The sequence below is a fragment of the Stegodyphus dumicola genome, chromosome 8 (genome assembly GCF_044657685.1).
Source record: "Stegodyphus dumicola isolate Sdum_Otavi_A_Nest chromosome 8, ASM4465768v1".
NCBI classification, from domain to species: Eukaryota; Metazoa; Arthropoda; class Arachnida; order Araneae; family Eresidae; genus Stegodyphus; species Stegodyphus dumicola.
In genome coordinates this window covers 3,703,011-3,725,646 of record NC_140775.1, presented here as the reverse complement: position 1 = coordinate 3,725,646, position 22,636 = coordinate 3,703,011, and the positions used below count along the sequence as shown (strand labels likewise).

General features: G+C 32.9%; 1 protein-coding gene across 1 annotated transcript in view; it reads right to left on the bottom strand.

Annotated features, from left to right (window-relative positions):
* The window catches only part of Srp68 (signal recognition particle 68), a 56,035-nt gene extending 33,741 nt beyond the window's left edge, over window positions 1-22,294 (bottom strand). Inside the window, exons 1-4 of the mRNA XM_035374482.2 lie at window positions 22,089-22,294; window positions 20,545-20,611; window positions 20,342-20,455; window positions 2,008-2,203 (exon numbers count right to left, since the gene is read on the bottom strand). Coding sequence (XP_035230373.1) covers window positions 2,008-2,203; window positions 20,342-20,455; window positions 20,545-20,611; window positions 22,089-22,188 — 477 coding nt within the window. The 5' untranslated portion in view covers window positions 22,189-22,294. The remainder of the gene's footprint in view (window positions 1-2,007; window positions 2,204-20,341; window positions 20,456-20,544; window positions 20,612-22,088) is intronic.
* Between the last annotated feature and the right edge of the window lie 342 nt (window positions 22,295-22,636).

The window sequence follows — 22,636 nt, the reverse complement described above, 5'->3', positions numbered from 1 at the left end:
CCTTTGACCACACAACATCGACGGAGTCGTCTGGAGTGGTGTCGCAGCTGATCATCATGGCTGCCATCGTATAGTGTTCAGCGATGAATCCTGCTTCACTCTCGAAGCAGATGACCACGATGTTTCTGTCTGGAGAGGACGGGTCCCGCGGTCCCAATCAGCCTTTGTTTTACAAAGGCATACAGCCATAACCCATGGCGTGATGGTATAGGGCACTAGTTCTTATGACAACAGGTCATATTTAGTCATCCTCCATACATCTTTAACAGCTCAACGATATGTTGATACCATCCTATGGCCGGTTACATTACCCTTCATGGCATGTCATCCTGGGGCCATTTCCCAACAAGATAATGCAGGCCACATACCACTTGCACATCTCTGGACTGCCTCCATTCGGCTGATACTCTTCCTTGGCCAGCAAGATCACCAGACCTTTCACCAATCAAGCATGTCTGGGACATGGTAAGCTGCCAGATTTGGGCAGCACAAAATACCACAGATCTGGAGCGACAACTGATGAATGCCTAGCAGAATGTGTCGCAGGATGACATTAGGAACCTCTACCACTCCTTGCCTCGACAAATTCAAGCATGTATTGCCGCCAGGGGCGATTTGAACAACTACTAATTTGAACACTCAATGGGTGATTGTGAGCCATGAACAGGTACTACGACCTTGATTTTTTAATCATTTTATTATCTGTGTATGAGCTATACACATATTCAATTTCATCAAAAACAACCACTTCCTTCATGGTGCTTCGATTTTTTTGCAAAAGAGTGTATTAAGAATTTTATGCATATAGTGAATGAAACAGATAAGAGGTAAGACAAAATACACCCGATTTTGTACTGCTATATGTAGCTGTTTAAAATCCTATTTACAAACAATTTGTTATAAGTGGAGTGTTCAAAAAAGAGAGATAATGAATTTAAGAAAGATAAATTAAAACCTGTTGCCACTTAAGATAACAGTTATTTCTTTGTTTCTTAATTCAATTCTTTATAATGCAACCGTGAGATTTATTTAAGAATAAACTGATAACAAAGATTCAAAGACAGCATTTTAAAAGCTCTTCGCAAATTCAATGGAAAAATTGCAAGTGAAAGAAACGATAAGTATAAACATTGCTTTTACAAACAAAATATTGCCTGAAAAAGAGAATGGACCATTTATTACAAAACTAATTAACTAACATACAAAATTCGGTAGATCACCAGTTGCAACAATACTGCTGCTCTTTCATAATTTTATGTTGTTTTCAACTTAATTTCCTTTAAAAAAATAAAGTAAAATAAGGTATGGAACATTTTCACAGGGAAAGATTTTTCTTAGGTTTTTTTTGCCATTTAGTATCATACAGAGGTTACTTTTTTATGAACAAAATTCTTTCAACTGAAAACAATTTTTAAATTAGCTGACACAGATGCATGTAATTAACAACATAGTTAGAATGAGTGTAGTACCACCAAGAACAGCAGATAATTTTATAGAAGTTAGTCATATGGATTTTCAAGCTGAAAGAAGGATTAGAATTTATCAGAGTATAGCAAAACTCGCTACAGTTACCTGCATACGGGAAGAGATGCGTTCATGGAAATTATTGTTCTCCACAAAAGGCTTAAATATTGTTAACTTACTCAAATTCATGTTACAAGCACACTGGCTTGTATTCATGTCAAGCATGTGCGAAATACAATATATATACAACAAATATATACACAGTTACAACAACTATACTTATTTTAAAGAAATAATTTCACTCAAACGGAACCACTAAAACATTACATTTATTCATACCTCAAAATGCTTCCCCAGTTAAGGAAAGAAAAATTACAAACAAGAGAGTTATCTCTTTGTAAATCAAACTTAAAGATGTATTTCAATAAAGATCCATATGACAAAAACTATGAATAAGTTTATAGTCAAACTTAATTAAGTGATGCAACACCAACTGAAATACTTAATAACAGAATTTAATTACATAAAAGAAAAAAATAATACTTGAGCTTCAAGTTTTGTTCTTGCATCACATTTTGAACTTTCGCACAATGATTCTAAATCACATGCAATTTTTGAAGCCTTTCTTAGTCGAGAAATCAAATGAAATCTCTTTCGAGGTTCAGTATTCGCTTCCTGTTTTAGTTGCATGGCATAACCCCAGGCTCGTTCAGCCATTATCAAAGGAATATACAGAAATCTGAAAGAGATCTCACATAAAAAGAAAAATAGACATAATTTTGTCATGCAGAATACAGAACTTCAATATGTATTACATTTAAAAAAATGTTAATGCAAAATTAACTAGAATCAACTCCACTTTTTAATAAAACATATAAAATGTAACTTTCGTATAAGATATGAACAAAGAATTACGCACTGATCAAAGGGACAGATAATTTGTTCGAGATGCTGAATTTTTTATTACATTATATTACTTCTAATTGTTTACCGTCCCCTCCAGTGGTAAAGTCACTGAACACTGGTAGTTGGGTATGAGGTTCAAATTACAGCGAACGAGCTGTGTGAATGGGCATTTTTGTTGTTTTTCCCTATGTGTAAACATGTATACGAGCAAGTTTCCATTAGAAAGTCCTCCACAAAGGCATCCCTTCCCTTAGGCAGATAGCCATCATACTTTGTAATAACCAAATAAACTAAACCATCTAATTGTTAGGATGAAAAAAAAAAGATACCTATGTGAAAAAAAAACAGGCAAAATTAAACACCTTAAATTGGCTTTTATTTTACAGAAAATTTGGAACATATTATAATTATGGTCCTTGTTATTCCTAGTTATTGGGTTTTCGTTAATGCACTTTGCAAGTGACTTCTTGCAGTATGGCTGGCATTCCTAACCATGGTCACTTATTGGCCATTCACACTTGATACGCAACACGGATCTATCTAACCTAGCTTGTTCACACTAACTGGAAGTGTCCACTAGCGACAGCCAATAAACAAGCAGAAAATCGTGTGTGCTTTCATTTGTTTACATTTCATAGCTGACAATATTTCACCATATATCGTTAAGCAGTACTGCAAATTTTGAGCGATTTTTTTTTTTTTTTAAATGGTTCAACTGAAACGTATTACGAGCAAAAAGCAATGAGAACATATTTTGTTGCATAATTTTTTTCTTGCAGCATATATATTGTATGAGACATAATTTTGTCAACTGTAATAAATGAATAATGTAGCGAAAATTGCTCTTTTCGACTGAGCTCCACATAGCTTAGTGGAGAAGATGCAGGACTTGAAACCCGAAGGTCCCGGGTTCGAAACCCAACAATGGCAAGATGCCTGATAATTGGTTTCTATGTAAGTTTCTTTCTTGTTAATGTTATCTTATTTATGTAAATTTCCTTCTTATTCTTCCAGAACATTCCTAGACTGGAATGTTCCAGATTGTTCACCAAATGTTTATAAGTAGCTCTTCATTCAGTTCGAGTTAATAAAAAGTCTTGAGTTTAGACTTCAGTACTTGCCTGTTCATTTGTAGGATCCCCTCATTTACACGACAATATTAAAAGTTAAAAAGCATTGTCCCAAAGTGTTTACAAAGCAAAATTAGGAAATGCTTTAAGTGACATATTTCATTAACTAGAACACAATTAAATACAGTTTTTAGAGCTTAGTTCAAAGCAATAAATTAAAATTATCATTACTTGATAAAATGTTAATACAAAATATTAATATTAAATAATAACCATCATTGATTTTCTAGGTGGAGTAATTAACCCTCTGACTGCTCAATTTATGGACCAAAATCGCTTCCAAAATTGCGTATTTTTTTATTGCAAATTTTAAATCTATACATATATTGGAGAATTGAGAAATGCACTTTTTCTTTCTAGAAAATATTTTTTATATAGATTTTTATCATGAGAAACTAAGTTGCCAGAAAAATCAATTTCAGATATTATCACCAAAAAAAAAAAAAAAAAAAACTTTTTAAAAATAAATTTCAGTTGAATTACAGTTAATTTCTATTTATTGCATAATATAAAAAAGTAAAATGTATAAAATTTAAGAAAATATAAAGTGCTGAGGAAAAAATACCTTAGAAATGCAGTTTAGTATGATAGAGTTCAAAACAGGGTTCAAGGCAAAGTCCAACTTCACATTTTTTGCACCAGATTCAATAAATCTAGTTAATAATCAATCTAATTATTAATCCAATTAATAATTCAATAATTTAATGAAATAATCAAGATAATCACTGAAAGTTTTCTAGCAGCCATTTCTGTAAGAAAAAAGCGGCGAAAAGTGAAGTTTGAGCGCTAATACCACATGCATTCAAATGCCGCAATTTAGTGGACAACTAACGATATCTGTTGGCCAAAACGTAAACTAAACGCCTAATACTGTATGTTTAGCATTTTTTGTTACCAAACGAATTACTAGTGTGTCTTTGCAACAATAGATGGCGTTGCTGCCTGATGATTCAATTCTGGTTGCTATGGTAACGATCTTTCAACTCTTTCAACTCATAACTTATGTGATTTGTATTCTATTCTTTTTTTAATTGCTACAGTGCTTAGAGTGACGTGAGCTGTGTCGTCACATGGATGGCATTCCTTCTATTTCAAAGTGTTATGTAAAATAAACAAGTGATATATACAGTGCGCTTACTTTTTTTTGTGAACCTATTCTTAACATTCCTGGTCCGTAGCGACCGGAGAGAAGAGTTAGCGAGCGTTGGATATGATGTGATTTATTCAAATATTATCAAGTTAAATCACTTTTGATTTGTGGATTAATAAACAGCTTAGTGTTCTTTCGATTCGATTTGTGGATTATGCGTGTGGCATCTGTGGTGAATTAAGTTTTGATTTGTGGAATATTCCCGTGGCATGGTGTAGCGTAGAAACCTCAACATTGGGGTGAGTACGTTCCAAAATTTCATCTTCTTTTGCTAGAGTTGTTAGTATAATATTTATTGTTATTCATAATGGCTGATTTGAAACCAGTTTTAACTAAAAAGAAGGTTTTAAAAAGCAATATAACAACGTTTAAAGGCGAGGTAAATTCGAATTTAGAACAAGCAGAAATTTTAGAGGTAAAGTTGTTTGAAATGAAACTAAATGCTTTTAACAGTGAGCTTCGTTCTATTTATGAGGAAATATTTTTGTTGTGTCCTGAAAAAGATTGTGATACATTCATTACGGAACAACAAACAATACAAAAAACGTTAGATGAATTATGGATAACTATAAATAAAAAATTACAGAAACTTTCCAGTGACTCTGTTATCGAAACAAGTAGTGTAGCAAAAGTAAATTCGTCTGATGTTCGATTACCAAACTTAGAACTTTCTACCTTTACAGGGAAAAATATAGATGAGTGGATTAGTTTCTATGATCTTTTTAAGGCTAGTGTAGATAACAATCCGAATATTTCTAAATGTCAGAAGTTTCAATATTTAAAGGCTTCTTGTAAAAAAAATGGCTCTGTCTATTATTGAGTCAATTCCTATTTCTGATGCTAATTATGATATAGCGTTGCAACTTTTACAGGAACGTTATTCTAATAAAAGAGAATTAACTAATGCATTAATCCATAAAATGTTTAATTTGCCAAATGTTTCTGATTCAGCTCAAGCTATTTTACATTGTGTTGATGTAGTGAATGAATGTGTATGCTCTTTGAGAACTCTTAAGCTAGACGTTTCTGATCTTTCTGATGTTCTTTTTGTTTATCCGATAACTGAGAAATTAGATAAAAACATAAAATTTTGGTGGGAAAGAACTTTGAAAAAAGATGAATTAGGTACTTTAGATAATTTACTCGAGTTTCTAAAAGACCACGCTAGAACCCTTCAGAATAGTAGAAACCAATCTAAAGATTTTAGGAAATCTTCTAATTCCAAAGTATATTCCAAAGTATATATAAGTTGTATAATGTGCAAGGAAGATCATTCTCTTCACAAATGTGGTAAGTTTTTAAACTTAAGTGCCCCAAAAAGAATCGAATTTGTTAAGAAACACAAACTTTGTTTTAATTGTTTATCTTCTCAGCTTCATTTAGAGAAAAACTGTCGTAGTTTACATAAATGTATGATGTGTAAGTTACCTCAGCATACTGTTCTTCATTTTGATCGAAATATCAAAACTAGTGAAAATGAGAAAGCAAAACAAACTTCCTCACTCTTCCCCAGAGCCGAAGTGTTCTTACCAAAGAATGAAGTCGTTACAAATGCCACAACATGTACAGGACAATTTAGTTATTCTAAAGGTGAATCAAAACATGTATTACTGTGTACTGCTCTCGTTAGTGATTCCAATGGTAAAGCCATTCCTTGCAGGGCTTTACTAGACTGTGGCACTGAAGCCAGCTTTATAAGTGAAGAGTGTGTCAGAAAACTTAAAGTTAGGTAGATTTAACAAAAAAATTGAAGTATCGTGCCTTGGTTCGTTCAACACTGTAACAAGTGGAGAAGTGGAATTAATTTTTACCCCGCACTTTGAGTCAAATTCCAAATTTCGAACATATGCATTCGTGATTCCAAGGATAACTTCAGATATGCCTAACGTGTTGCTTCCTTCTAAAATTGCGAATCATTTTGACGATCTAGTCTTAGCTGATCCTAAGTTCTATGAAAGAAAACCTATAGATATTTTGTTAGGTGTAAATGTATTTTTTACTATGCTTAAGGGAGACATCATAAAGAGAGGAGAATCATTACCCTTTGCAATTTGTTCTCAGTTGGGTTGGATCATTTCCGGAAACACTATTACTGATGACTCGAATCTAACTAACACTTTTACAGTGAATAATCTTCATTTGAATACAAACAAATTAGTTGAAAGATTTTGGTCTTTAGACTCCATTCCGGAAGTCAAATGTATTTCACGTGAAGATAAAAAATGTGAAGAGTTCTTTAAAACAACACACTTCCGTGATCAAAATGGTCATTATGTAGTGAAACTTCCATTTAAAGATAACCCTTCAAGGTTGGGTAATTCTAAAGATCTTGCTTTACAAAGATTTAAATCTTTAGAGAGAAATCTCTTAAGATCTCCCGATACATATGATATGTATAAACATTTCATGAAGGAATACTTAGATCTCGGGCACATGGAACCAGTCTGTAGTTAAGAGTCCCCAAGTCAGGCATACTATCATGCAGTAATTAAAAAATCTAGCTGTACGAGTAAAATACGTGTGGTATTTAATGCTACAAGTAAGTCTTCATCAGAACTATCTCTTAACGACATATTGATGACAGGTCCCAGAATACAACAAGAGCTGTTTCCAGTTTTGGTCAAATTCAGATGTTACCCAGTAGTTGTCACAGCAGATATCATGAAAATGTTTAGACAAATTCTAGTTAATGAAGAGGATAGAAACTTTCAAAGGATATTTTGGTGGGACAGTCCAAGTGATCCTATTCAAGAATTTCGACTTAATACTGTCACATACGGCACTGCCTCGGCTCCATATTTGGCTACTCGTGCTTTATACCAACTTGCCTACGATGAGCAGAATAACTATCCTTTAGCTTTGCAGGCTGTACATCAAAACTTTTTTTGTAGATGATTGTTTGGTAGGTGCTCAAAACACTGAAGAGTGCAAAAATCTAGTAAATCAACTCTTGCAAATGTTAGAACGTGGAGGATTTCTTCTGCGTAAATGGTCATCCAATGACTTGTCAGTGTTAGAGAATATACCCCAGGAGTTGAGAAATGATTCTGAGGCTATGAGAATTCAAGACGATAGCTCAATCAAAGTTTTAGGAATTAATTGGAACCCCCGTGAAAACTACTTTAACTTTTCCGTATCCATTTCTGGTGAAAGGTTTAAATACTCTAAAAGAGATATCCTTTCTGATTTAGCGAAAATATTTGACCCATTGGGTTGGCTTGCTCCTTGTATTATTTATGTCAAAGTCTTGATACAAGACATGTGGAAACTCCATTTATCGTGGGATGAACCTGTTAGTGATGAGATTGCTAACAAATGGAAGATTTTCCGAAATGATTTACATCTTATTCAACAATTAAAAATACCGAGAACTGTTTTGATTCCTGACGTGAACTATATTGATATCTGTGCTTTTTGTGATGTCTCCGAGAAAGGCTACTGTGAGCAATTTATTTGCGTTCAGTGTCATGTAATTTGGACATCAAAGTAACACTCTTAACATCAAAAACAAGAGTTGCCCCTCTGAAAATGCAATCATTACCTCGATTAGAGTTATGCGCCGCAGTTTTGTTAGTGAATTTGCTTAAATCAGTGTTAGAACATTTAGAGTTTCCTATACGTAAAGTTTTGGCCTGGACAGATTCAACTGTTGTACTGTCCTGGATTTCTGCAGAACCATATCGTTGGGTTCCCTTTGTTGCAAACCCCATTGCTAAAATACAGAATACAATTCCTAATGTTAGGTGGAACCTTATCAATGGAAAGCGGAACCCAGCTGATTCAGGTACAAGAGGAATGTTTCCAGCAGAATTTCTGAAGTGTGAGCGACGGTTCATTGGACCTCCTTGGTTATATTCACAAGATTACGAACCATGTCCTGACAGTGAACATCTTGCTGATGTAGATTATGAAGGAGTTCGTAGAGAAGAAAGAAAAACTTGCATTTCAGTATCTTATGCGGTAAAGGAAAATGACATTTTTAAATGGTATTCATCTTGGACAAAATTACGTCGTATAGTTGCATTATGCCTAAGATTTATTTACAACTGTTGAAACTTCTCCGAAAATCGTTTGAGAGGTTTTCTGACAACCGATGAGCTTTGATTAGCTACAAAAACAGTGATAAAAAATGTCCAAGAATCATATTTTCCTCAAGAGCTCTCTTATTTAAAAAAAATCGAGAGAATTAAAAGGTGTGAGTAGCCGAGTAATACAATTAACTCCCTTCCTTGATGAAGAAGGTTTCATTCGAGTAGGTGGTCGCTTAAAAAATGCAAACATTCCTGAAAATAGCAAACATCCTGTTTTGCTTCCAAAGGAAGGACATGTCAATTATTTGCATGCTAGTCAAGAGTTATTAATAAGCACTTTACGAATGCAGTTTTGGATTCTTTCGGTGAGAAGCGTAGTGAGAAAGATAATTCACAGATGTATTCCTTGTATTAGAAATCGAGGCAAGACTGTGACCCAGATAATGGGTGATTTACCCTCGCCCAGAGTTCAACCATCAAGACCTTTTGCAGTCACTGGTGTTGATTATGCTGGTCCATATTCTATTAAGTCCCAAGTTGGGAGAAGAACAAAAACTTTCAGGTGTCACGTATCCATTTTTGTGTGTTTCTCAACAAAAGCTGTACACTTGGAGTTAGTCAGTGATTTATCAACTTCAATGTTTTTAGCAGCTCTAAAAAGATTTATCACCTGACGAGGCAAGCCATCTAGAATTTCGAGTGACTGTGCTACTAACTTCAAAGGTGCTAGTAAGGAACTGAAAGAGATTTATAAAAATGCAGCACGCACTGAGAAAAGCAGTGAATTATGTGACTACATTACCTCAGAAGGTATAACTTTGTTATTTAATCCTCCGACGTCTCCTCACTACGGTGGCTTGTGGGAATCTAATGTGAAATCCATGAAATTTCATCTTAAACGAGTAGTAGGATCCACGCTTCTAACTTACGAGGAATTTTTAACAGTGCTTACACAAGTGGAAGCGTGTATGAATTCCCGTCCTCTTTGTGCGATGTCTAGTGATCCAAACGACTTTAGTGGATTGAATCCAGGTCATTTTCTGATTGGAGCCCCTTTGCTTGCCATTCCGGAATCTGACTTGAGTGATGTGAAATCTTCACGACTTAAACGTTGGTCTCTAGTTCAACAGACTGTGCAACATTTTTGGAAACGATGGTGTGCAGAATATTTAACAACACTTCAACAACGTGCTAAGTGATTTCGTGCGTCTCCAAATCTAAAATGTGGTGATTTAGTTCTGATCAAAAACGAACAACTGCCTCCAAACCAATGGAAAATTGGAAGAATTGCCTTAATTCATCCAGGTAGTGATAAAAAAGTTCGAGTGGCTACAATCCATACAGCCGCTGGTGATTTCAAATGAGCTGTTACTAAATTGTGTCTTATCCCCAATCATGACTAATATGAACTATAAACTATTGACTTTTTTCATATTATTGAACTTTAATTTTAGTTATATTTTCAATTAATTTTTTTGTTAATGTTATTATGTATGCTTTAACTATTTGTCTTTTTTGAACCCTTAGAAGGCTTCAAGGCCAGGGGCTATGTTTAGTATTTTTTGTCACCAAATGAATTACTAGTGTGTCTTTGCAACAATAGATGGCGTTTCTGCCTGATGATTCAATTCTGGTTGCTATGGTAACGAACTTTCAACTCATAACCTATGTGATTTGTATTCTATTCTTTTTTTTTTTTAATTGCTACAGTGCTTAGAGTGACGTGAGCTGTGTCGTCACGTGGACGGCATTCCTTCTATTTCAAAGTGTTATGTAAAATAAACAAGTGATATATACAGTCCTCTTACCTTTTTTTGTGAACTTATTCTTAACACTGTATAAAATTTATTTCAATGGTTAAACAGAGAAAAAATGAGATGCACTCCTTAATAAAGGAAGAAAACCACATGCAAGCAGCAAATTTTACTACATTTGAGTTGCCTATGGAAATCACGGGATGATCAGCCAGAGGGTTAAGCAAAGTGCATAAGGATTATCAATTTTATTTCCTTCCAAAATTTGGTAATTTAATAGACAGGTTTCAAGAATCATTTAGAAAAATCATATCAAAAATAAAAACGTGTTTTATTATCATTTTTTTATTCCAAAAGATTAGTGAGTGCTCACAATAAAGTTGAAATTCGAAATACGAAATTCGGAAAATTTTAAACAAATATTATTTAGTACTCTCTGATTATCTGCCCAGCCTGCCCCACCAAGTCACTAAATGCCAAAGAATAAATGTTCACCAACTGAACATGTGAAAATATAGTAGCCATTTTAAAAAAGTGCCAATGCACTGAAAATAACATAAACCAGCAATGAAGTAATGAAATAAAAAATGCAAGAAATATCCTCAATGAAACACTAAAAATTAGATAAAACGAACACCCAAAATGAAACACAAAATAACACAAAATGGCAGCAATTTAATGAAATTTAAAATGCAACAAATGTCCATAATGAAACACTGAAAATTAACAAAACAGGCAAATTATATTAAAAATGTTTATCAACCCAAAATTATGGTACCATGCATATATTTTACATTCTATTTATTTATTTATGTCAAAAATCAACCAATGAACCTACTTACAAGTTAGTTGTTATTTCTCTTCTTCTGGTGGAAATTTTGTGGCAACGGATTTAACAATTGATTCAAAACAACTGTTCTCTGGCTATTTTGTCGCAAATTTTTCTGCAGTTTCTTCCATTGCCAGCAAATTCCACAAGTGCATATTTTTAAATTGAGTTTAAAAGAAAAAAAATATCATGATTTGTCTACAAAATCACTGGAAACTGCAGCACATTAAGATTAGATATTATTGAATTATAAGATTAGATATTATTGAAGATATAAATTACTAAAAAACAATTCACTAAATTCACAAATGCTCAGAAAGGAGTCTCAAGTCTCAAAAATTAAATTACAAATTAAGTAATTTCTCCATTTTATGAAAGCAACAAAATTTAGGAAATCATGATCCTATGTAGAAATTTATAGTCAAAATAAAAAGTAGCAGCATCAAGAATAAGTGATTCATCAAATTTTGCACTACTTAATGATTCTTTTTATCTAAGGAATGCAGATCCTTATTTAAAAGCAGATATTTTTCACTTAAATTCACTGTGTGTAGTTGACATTTTTCACAGTATCATTAACAAGGTCAATATTTATTTATTTTATGAGATGAATATGCTTCTAACACACATATAACTGTTAACTGAAGTTACAGTACTTTCTGATTACCTGTACCCTATGAAAAGTTAGCAACTCATTGCCAATATTTGCTTTTGAGAAAAATGCTTATTTGACTATCTTTCACGGCTTTTATAAAAGTAATAAAGTAGTTTTGTGAAACAAAAGTCTATATGGCCAATTATACCTTTTTACAATTGGGGGATACCGTTCAGTGACATGATGGCTAAATATAAAGCCCGTAAATCCACATGAAGGTATACATATGCATGGATTGGCTATAGTCGTGTGTGCATTTCAAAATACATCAAAAACAATTCTACCAAATGTTGAAACTGGAGGTACAAAAAAATCAGAAAGTACTCAAATTATTTACATTTTTCAAATGCCTTCACACAAAAATAAAATCATACCTTAGATAATGACAAAGTAAATAAAAAGAGGTATGAGGAGCTTCATTCCACCTCTTTATATCTAAATATATATTCAGCTTATTAATTAAAAATTTTTAAATTTCAAGCTTTTAAATAAAAATTTCATTTTTCTATGGTGCCATTTTAATATCACTAACACACTAATCAAAACTTGATCAACACATAAAATAAAATTTACTTTAGCATACTACTGATCAAAAACTGACCCTCATAAATTTAAACTGATGATAAAATACACTCATAATCAGGATTGTGGATTCGGAATCGGGCAGATTTTGAGGTAAAAGGAGTCGGAACTGGAGTCGCTAAAAACACGTCGACTCCAACTCCAGTTTTTGTTGGACAGTTTGAATTTCACATGAAATTAAAATGAATTGGAAAAAAAAAAAAAACACAAGCTGAGTTATTATTTTTATTATGAACTATATACATTAATAAATACTTATTTTCTATTTTATTGACATATAAATAAATAAATATAAGGGAGGAGAATGGATGTGATATTTGCCATTAGTATTTAGTTACAAATCTCACTGGTAAATTAAGGTAAGCAGCAAGAACTCCCAAAATTGATGCCATTCTTAGGAAGCAAGCAGGAAAAGGAGCAAATATTGATCAAGCAACGCAATAAGGAAGTACATATTTGATGATAAAGAGGTTGTTAGAATTAGGAACTTTTATAGAAGATGTAGGTAACCCTAATGTTTCACTAACAGAAAGACTGTGGAACAATCTTGCAGAATTGGAAACTCTTCTTTCTACACCATATATAGCCACAAAAAAGGTGCAATCTGAAGAACTGACAGGCGGTGAGAATGGAAGAATGTGATGTTTATTATTTCTGAAATGGAGGGTTTATTGCACAAGGAATTATTTCTTCAATGAAGAAAAGAGAAACTAGTTTGCTGGACAATGAGATCTTGCTGGGTTCAATATATGGAGATCCGAAAGACCAAATTTGGATGGCGATTAAATTAGAAAGGAAAAGAAAGTCATCTATGAACTTTCATTAAGAATTAAAATATTCTCAGAACAACTGGAGAATTCAAATCAGGACAGTCAAACTGCAGACATTGCAATTGAGTCTCTATTTTGAGAAATATTTTTGAGTAATATTGAAAAGGCTAAGGCAAAGTGAATGAAAATCAAAAATAAGAGCCTTTAGATACAAAAATGAAAAAATACAAACAAGATTTCAACACGGTCTTTGAAGAAATAGAGAAATATGATTGCACTTGCAAGACACCTCTTTTTTCTGTAGCATCTATTACTTCTTTTATACAGTACAAAGTCTGTAATCCAGAGGTCCATAATCCAGAATGATCTATAATCCAGACCTCAAAGCTACAAACTTTATGTGCATGCGCGTTTAATGTATAACGGAAGGTATAAGCTAGGCTAAAATTATCAAAGGCATTTCAGTTAATGTTCCAGATTGCGCTGTTCCTTAATCTTCTAATTGGATGCGGCTTATTATTTTTTGCAGACTGTTAGAACAATTTTATAAAAATTAAGCTTTAACTTTTGATTATGTCAAAAAGAGTTTCCAATTCTGGAGCTGACAAAGGATCTACAAAGCGAAAGCATATTTCGATGTCCATTAAACAAAAAGTGAAATTGCTGCAAAAAATGGATAAAGGCCTATCCGTCTCAAAATTATGCGAGAAGTATGGCACTGGGAAGTCCACTATATATGACTTTTTGTGGAAGCATCTTAAACAACTTACATTGAAAGAAATGTTTAATAAAATAAAAAAATAAATATTAAGCTTTTTTTTTGTAAATTTTGATACCCTTTAGATCATAATTGCTCTTTATTTCATAAATTATGATTTCATATTTTTAATTATATAATTTCTGCATATCATCTTACCAGATTTAAACTGATTATCAATAATCCGGAATCGCCAAAGTCCCGACAAGTCCAGATTAAAGACTTTTGACTGTAATTATTTCTCATGCAATAACTAGGGCACTACATTACTCCCCCACCAGTAACTAAGTTACATTACGAGGATGGAGAAATAGGTAGTAACTAGCATTGCAGTGTTAACCACTATCAGAATAATTTACAGTCTTTGAATCTATCAGGTAAATGTATAGTTCTGCCTGTGCGAGAATGTTTTTGATTCACATCTGAATTTGAGTCCGGTCTCTGCAAGTTACTGTAGTCAGGGTGTGTCAACTGGGAATTTTCCTCAGCTAAAATATATCTATAATTCGAAAAAATCCTTAATCCGGAATCGCCGAAGTCCCGACGAGTCCAGATTACGGACATTCTACTGTATTAAAAAAAAAGCTGTAACTCATGTGTATATGTTTACATATATATATGTAATAAAAACAGTCAGAAGTAACTGAAGAGCAGGAGGAGGAATTTGGATGGCATAGAAGTGTTGATCCATAATGACTAGGAAATTGGAGGGAAAGGCAGATTAAATCTTCAGTTTTATTTTCAGCAACATGTGGCGGCTACACACAAATCGGCACATTAAATGTGCCTGTTCCAAAGGGCTTATATTTTTGATAACTCTGTAGCAAGAAAGCAGCAGCAGACAGACAGCACTGTAGCTAGGCCAAAGCGTGGAAAGCAAGTGCATGATGTTCAGGATGAAATCTAAAGTCAAACTGAGTTAGTTTTGGTTCTCAAAGCATTCTGATTGAATAGTTTATATTGCTTTAAAATTACTATTGGCTGGTTGAGTTTTAGATCCATTTACATCATCATAATTACGTAAGAATCATATCAGGGTTGCCACTCAAACAGGAGAATGAAATTCCCTGACTTTTCCAGGTATGTTTCAAGAAAATTCCAGTCTATCCGCGTAATGTACGTTGGCTGTGCTAAGAGGTAAATTAATTATGGTATTACTTGTATTGTGTAGCAAATTCACTTAATTATTCAATAAATCCCAGAGGACATTTTTTCTTAATTATTCTTGGTATACTTTGTTTGATAATTTTGTTTAGTTTTCCACTTAAGAAACTTAATAAAATTTTTAAGATATATATATTCGATAACAAATGTATGTTTTATTTAATTATTACTCATGATCATCACCAGTTCAACACGAGGCTAATCCGGTCCTTATAAATCACAACGCAATGCTAAATAGTTAGGTTATATTTTAGGTAAATTTAATTTGCGTGAGGTATGTTCTTAAAAGGCACCTTAACACTTGAAAACACAAATATAATTATAATAGTTGTTGTTTTCTCCACTGAAGATTGAAATTAGAATCTTCCCAATCTGGAATAAAATAAGGCTTTTTTTTTTTGCAGACATTCTGCAGCTAAACGAAAGAAAGAAATCTATTTTAATAAATTGAAGTATTTTATATTTATTCCACAGCATACATAAGGAAAAAATATGTGCATTAAATTTCGTGATGGTATGTCATCATACTGCTACAATTAATTTCAGGATTGTGCCAGAGAAAATTTCCTGAAATTTGGAAATATTATTTACTACTAATAAATAAATTTAGAGGGAAGATTACATGAATTATACATTAAATTATATGAATAACATAAAAATAATTACTTAAAAATTGAATTAGAATAATCAACGATATTTTAGCGAATATAGTTATATTACATGGCTAGCCTAGATGACTGATTACTATTTTTTTATTTTACTGCAAAATGGCAAGGTATTTATTAAAAAGAAAAAAAAAAAAAAGGTTTAAAAAGATTTTGCGGTAAAATTCTAGTATACGGTAAGGCTTTGGCACGATTTTGAAAATTATCGCCAAGACCAAAATGACCCGTTTACTGCGCATCAAGATGTCGCCAAATCCCATTATTATTCTAACCAAACAACGTCTATGTAAAGAAGAAAAGGTTCCATACAAGTAAAATGCTATTACGCCGCTAGAATGTGGAGGGAAAATTTGCCAAGGGATTTGGCGACGGAACCTGGCGGCCAGAATTTCCCTCTCCGCGATGTATACAGGAAATTGAGAAACACGTGTCAAGAAGAAACGCTTTTTGACAAAAAGAAAACTACGAAAATCCGTTTTTAAATTATTGCGAAAAATCCAAGAAGGAAACGTTTTATCAAAGGACGTTTCTTCTTGGATTTTTCGCAATAATTTTAAAAACGGATTTTCGTATTTTTTTTTCCCTGAAAATAACTAATCCATGAATTAATTTACTTGCGCCAAAAAATATTTTCTTTCCCTTTAGAGTTTAACCACTTGCACTAAGACTAAACTTCACGGTTGCGGTGCCGTGCGCTACAATATAACAAGCGGTAAAGTGTCTCATTTACGCCACTCCGCATCTGCGAGTGCAATCCAGAGCTGTAACTCGAGAAATAAACAATCTCGTTGTTAGGCGACGTGTGCACCACGTTATTTTCATTTTTGCGATAAATGCTTATCGACGTGGTGTTCACGTCGCTCGCGGTTTGAGACAAAAGCATCTTGACGTCTTTTTAGCGCAAGTGGTTAAAGAAATTTTAAACGATATTCATTTTATGAACTCTTGATAACGTGACCTTCGAACTTCGACACCGGTTTCGAGCTTTGGCGACAGATATATCAGACATGCACAGCTATTTTCCCTCTATGATGGAACGGAGCCACAGCCACGTCTGTTGCAGAGAGGTTTTCCTTCTTTACAATACATATTTGATTCTAACCTCCATGGTACCGTATACTAGGATTAAACCCATTTTGTTTTCTACGAGAACAGGTACTTTCTTTAGTTCATGCACTGCACATGCGATTCTCGAGAATATTGGAAACCAAAAGTTGCGGGAAAGTTGCTTTGCCTTTCTAAAAGACAATCAAATTGGAGCTGCGAAAATTGGCTCTATGCCAGCTACCCGAATGACACTCACGTGATACATAATTCGCCAAAAAAGTTACCTCTTCCGACGTCGGCGCAAAAATCGCTTTTTTTGGCGGGATCGTTGTATGAACTTCCCTGACTTTTCCAAAAATACTTAAATTCCCTGACTTTTCCCTGAATATTTTGGTCAATTTTCGAATTCCCTGACTTTTCCCGGTTCTCCCGGTTTTCCAGGTAGCGTGGCAACCCTGTCATATGACATAGAATAGTCTCGAAATGACGCAGTGCAGAGAGGGGTTACTATTTTTAGAATAGAGAAGGGAAATTAATTTATGCTGCTAATTTAAGCTTTAACATATTCTTTATTTTTCTTACATCATATATATATATATATATGAGGGAGTCGGAGTCTTTAAAATTCCAGGAGTCAGAGTCGGACATTTTCCCTACCGACTCCACAGCCCTGGTTATAATCAGTGCATTGCAAATTTTGGCACTGTTCTGTTATCAGGATTGAGTCCAGAATTGTATGTATGTATGGATGGATGGATGTGTTGGTGTATGCATGCATATATATGTATGTACATATGGCGTGTACAGTATCCAAATTACCCCCCAAGTACTCAAATTTTAATCAAATCTTCTGAACATCAAATTCACAACATAAAATGTCAGACTATAATCAAGTAGGGAAATTTTGGTACTCTTCTGATATTGGGACCAGATTCAGAAATATATATATACATGCATGCATATACTCATATGTACAGAGGCATGTGTTTGGTAAAAATATATTTCAGGATACCCCTTGGTGAAAAATTTGTGACTTTGTTGGCACCATTCCTGTTTATGTCCAGCACACTCCTTAGTAAAATGGCATCCAAAACATAATGCAATTAAACATAATTAAAATAAAAAATATGTAATCTCAATAAACTGCATTTAAAATCAAACAATTAAATAACATAAGAATGGAAATACATGTTATGTAATATATGCAATACTAAAAGGAAATATCGACTTATTAAAAAATTTGTTTCCTTGGTATGTAAGACACACAGAATTCTTTAACAGCATTTAAAAACTATTTAAAATTATCTAAACTAGAATTTGTACACTGCCATCACCACATAAATTCACAAAAGTAAAAACGAAGAATGTTCTCCATACTGCTGCACTGTTGACAGCATTTCTTTCGAAAATCCCTTTTTATTACATCCCACATACCTACCATATGTTGAACCCCAAGGGAAGGTTGCTTGTGCGGCTGGACCAAGGGGGGAAAGGCTATAGGTCACCGTGCTGGTGGTATCAGTAGCGGGCGAGGCTTGCCTCTGGACCTGTATTCCGTGTAAACCCATGGTATTGGTAGCGGTGCATGCCACGGCCAGTCCGTGGTCATCACCTGTATTCCATGTCTAACCTTCAGCCGGTGGACTGCCCACGTAGTACTGGCAGGAGCAATTAACAACCTGTCAAACTGTCAGGTCAATGTTTTTACCCATCCATTGGCGAAGAGGAAAACCTAAAAAAAAAGTCTGCCACTCCTGGTTGGGGCCCCGGAGTTGTAGCAAAAGTTAACCTACGATCCTCTCGAGGAAAAAGTTGACTGTGATCCTCCCCTTGCCTGATATGGGGGTTTCCAGCCTGGGTCCAGTCCATGTAGTACCAAATAAAGGTGGGGCACGTACACTAGATTTATTATTATACCTGCCATAGTGTTGATATGAGCTCGGTTTCCAAATCCTTAAATTTCACTGTGTAATTTACTGAGAGGTGAATGAAGCCATTTAAATCTTCATTTGCACATCAGTCAATCAATGTTTTCATTCCCAGTCTCTAAAGTATATAGAAACTTCAGGTTATTCATATCACCAGCAAAAGCACAAAATAAGCAACACACTTCCTAACCAACATCCAACATATAAATAAGCGCTTACAAATATCTTCCCGTCAGTTAAATTCAATGCAATCACGCAACCAATCACATCATAATAGGGTTTTCAACTACTCAGTTTACTCTAAATTAAACAGCAATCCAAGGTGTACATAAAATGAACACTCATTTAAAAAGAGTTGAAATGCAACTAGACACTCTGTGGCTCTAGGCAAATAATCTTTTCAAGAATACCTTATGCTAATATTTCTTGTTTACATAAGATAAAAACAAGGTTATGAGAAGATAGAAGATGATTTGGAGCCCCTTAAGCCTTTCATCACTAGCCTGACATTCATTAAATATGAAGAAACAACAGCTGGTGAACGAAAATGATTTAGAAAGTTGTGACGAAAATGAATCATGTATAAACACAGCACATTGAGAAAAAGGTGATTAAATGTACTGATGAAATCTGACGAAACTGATGATGTTAATGTACAAAAAATACTAACCCACAGATTCATAAGTTGCATATTGATAGTTTCACTGTCACAAAAGAGTTAAAATCTGGAGCGCTAACCTTAGATGGCAATCAGACCTTGGTTAGAGAAAAATCCTATAAACTCTTTACATTTCGCTTTGTACAGATGATCAACTCATCTGTTCATCATCCTAGTCATGCAATTATAATGCTTCACTCAATTTTGATTACATTAAAGATATTTTATGTTAATTAACCTACTTTTATGATTTGTATGTTTACTATAACTTTCCATTAGCCCTAACCAGGATGCAGATCAGTTGAGAGTTAGGAGTATTTAAGGTGAGTATTGAACGTTTTGGAGATAGAGCTTTTAGCAGCAACTATTACAGCCTTATTTTCTCTTGCCCGGCTCTTCCAGTAAGTATTCCAGCATTAGCCATTCTGCTAGCCAAAATTTAATTGTACCATTACTAGTTTTTGCCAGTGCTTAAATAAACAAATTTGGTTAAATCCATTTTAAGCTGTATTTAAAATTTTCTGTTTAATACCTGCAAATGGCAGAATTTGATTGTACGCAAGTTGTGCTTTCTGCGAATTCAAGTTTAATAAAAGCGTTATTTAAAACATTTCAATGATTTCATCGTATCTACACAGATGGAGCGATAATGACTTGCCAGTCAAAAAGAGTCTGAAGAACATTTTTGCTAGCATCACACATTCAAAAACACTGCAAAACATTTTAACCAAAAAATGCACATTAGAAAAAAATTATAAATATTCTTTAAAATTATTTTTCAATTAAACATTAGTCATTCAAAATTTGAACTACACAGTACAAAAAATGAAAGCAAATTAAATTTCTTTTACCTAACATCATTTAGAGTATCTTCGGTAATTTTTTTTGCCTGAAATCTATGCTTTGAGGCTTGACTGAAATGTAAAGATTTCCGAATTCTTCGAAGCTTTCGGCTGCAATAACTTCTGCACATATTAAAAAAAAGACATAATATTATTAATTAAGCATCTATAAAGACTACCTAAAACATATACTCATTAAAATTATCACTTACCTATACCGTTGATAATCTCCATGACGAAGTCCATGTTGCTGTTGAGCATCTTTTATAATATGTAATACTTCAAAACATTAAGAAATCTAACTGGAGCAAATCATGCCAATATAAAATTTTAAATTAGGCAAAAAAAGCAATAACAGAGTTTTATTCAAAACTTATTTTGAACTAATGTTGCTTTTTTTTCTTATAAACATTAGAAATATTTCAAAATTCATCAAGATAACAAATTCAATAAATTCAATACTTATTAAAAAATGTTTCATTACAAAACTTAAGAATAACACATTTTTACAGTTCTTTAAGTATCAGAATACACATAAAAAGCACTGAAACATAAATATATCTGACATTGTTATGTTACAAATATTTATAGATTATTCCAAAATTATTTAAGAGAACTAAAGCCCATTTAGGAAATACTCCTGATGGAGTTAACTTCAACCAAGGTTCAGATATGGAAGGCTAATTTCTTGTGGCAGTCAAACTTTAGCCTAGTTGATTCTTAATTATGAAAGCAAGTGAAGAACATAGTCTACAGCAATGGTCTCAAATTGACTACCCCTGAATCACTTTTATATGACCCACAAATATATTTCAATTGTGTTGCAAATATTTCAAATTTTCAGTTATTTGAAATCTTGAGTTTACATTATTTTCATTTCCATTAAAAACGAATGTAAATTATACTCCAGAAAATCTATAAATGAAGCTAATTAATTTACAATGCAACAATTTTTTTTAAAAGATTTGAAGATTCTCTCAAATACTACAAGTTTTATCACAATTGAAACACATTAAGTGTCAAATTGTAATAAGATAGAAAGAAATTTATTCACATACAAATGTATGTATTTGTATTTATGCACAAAAGGAAATTTAATAAATAAGAGAAAGAGACTAGGTTGTTATTAGTCATTCTCAAGTTTTGCACCATTGGATGAATTTGATCTGAAAATTCTGAAAGTGTCCATTATATGTTTTTTTTTAGTTTAGGAAAGAAAATTTATTTTTAAAATTAAAAAAGTAAGTTATTTAATGATTAATTAACGTATTAGAATTATTCAAAAGAAATGTCAAGAATTTAATATTAAGCTCTGTATATTTGAATTAAAAAGCATAACAAAAATGTCTTATAGGTATAAACTTTAGATATCTGATAGAAGTATAAATATTTGAATTTTCTCCTTTGTAATATTATTACAATTGCTTATTTATGTTTTGATAAATATCAAGCATTAAAGCTTTTAAACACGTAACGAGTTCTAAAGAATATAAGACGATACACTTAAGAGACGATACACGCAATGTAGTAAATACAAGTCATAATCCGAAGATTAATGAAAAAAAAAATTGTCAGGTTTATGAATAAACTTATTCAACTGTAGTTCTAGATTATATTGCAGGTAAACAAAACATCATATCTGGAGCAGTTATAACGAAAATAAATTACAGAAAAACTGCAAATTAATTTACTTGGAAAAATAATGAAGAATTATTATTATTATTTCTTTTTTTTATGAACGAGTTTAAAAGGATACTTTCGAGTGTAAAAGTTTTTTGATGGACATGAACATCAGATTCTTTGGAAGTATTAATTGCTTCCTCATTTTTCGAATCTGCTAAGTCACCAGTTACCATAATTTTAAAAAGATACTTAATTTAATACTATTAAATAGTGAATAATTTGTTAGTACTAAATAAACTGCTAACTTTGTCTTCGTGTCTGCGTGAAACCGCGATCGGTTGCGGTTCTAATATTGTGGCATCATCTTTTTAGCTGTTAATTTATAATATAATTAATTATAATATTAATTTTAATTATTAAATTGTTAAGTGTTAATTTCATTTAAACGTGGAAATAGAACAAAAACCTCAAGCACCATAACTCTTTGGTTGCAAGAACTACGAGAAAAATCAACCTTAAATTTATTTTTCAGTATATGCTATGATTGTAATACATCTAAAAGTTTATATGCATTTAAAATACAAATAATTTGGCATTTTTTATGAATATTAAATAATATATAGACTCTGATGTAAAACTTGACAGTCTTTTACCCATATTTAGATTCTGTTAGTAATTATT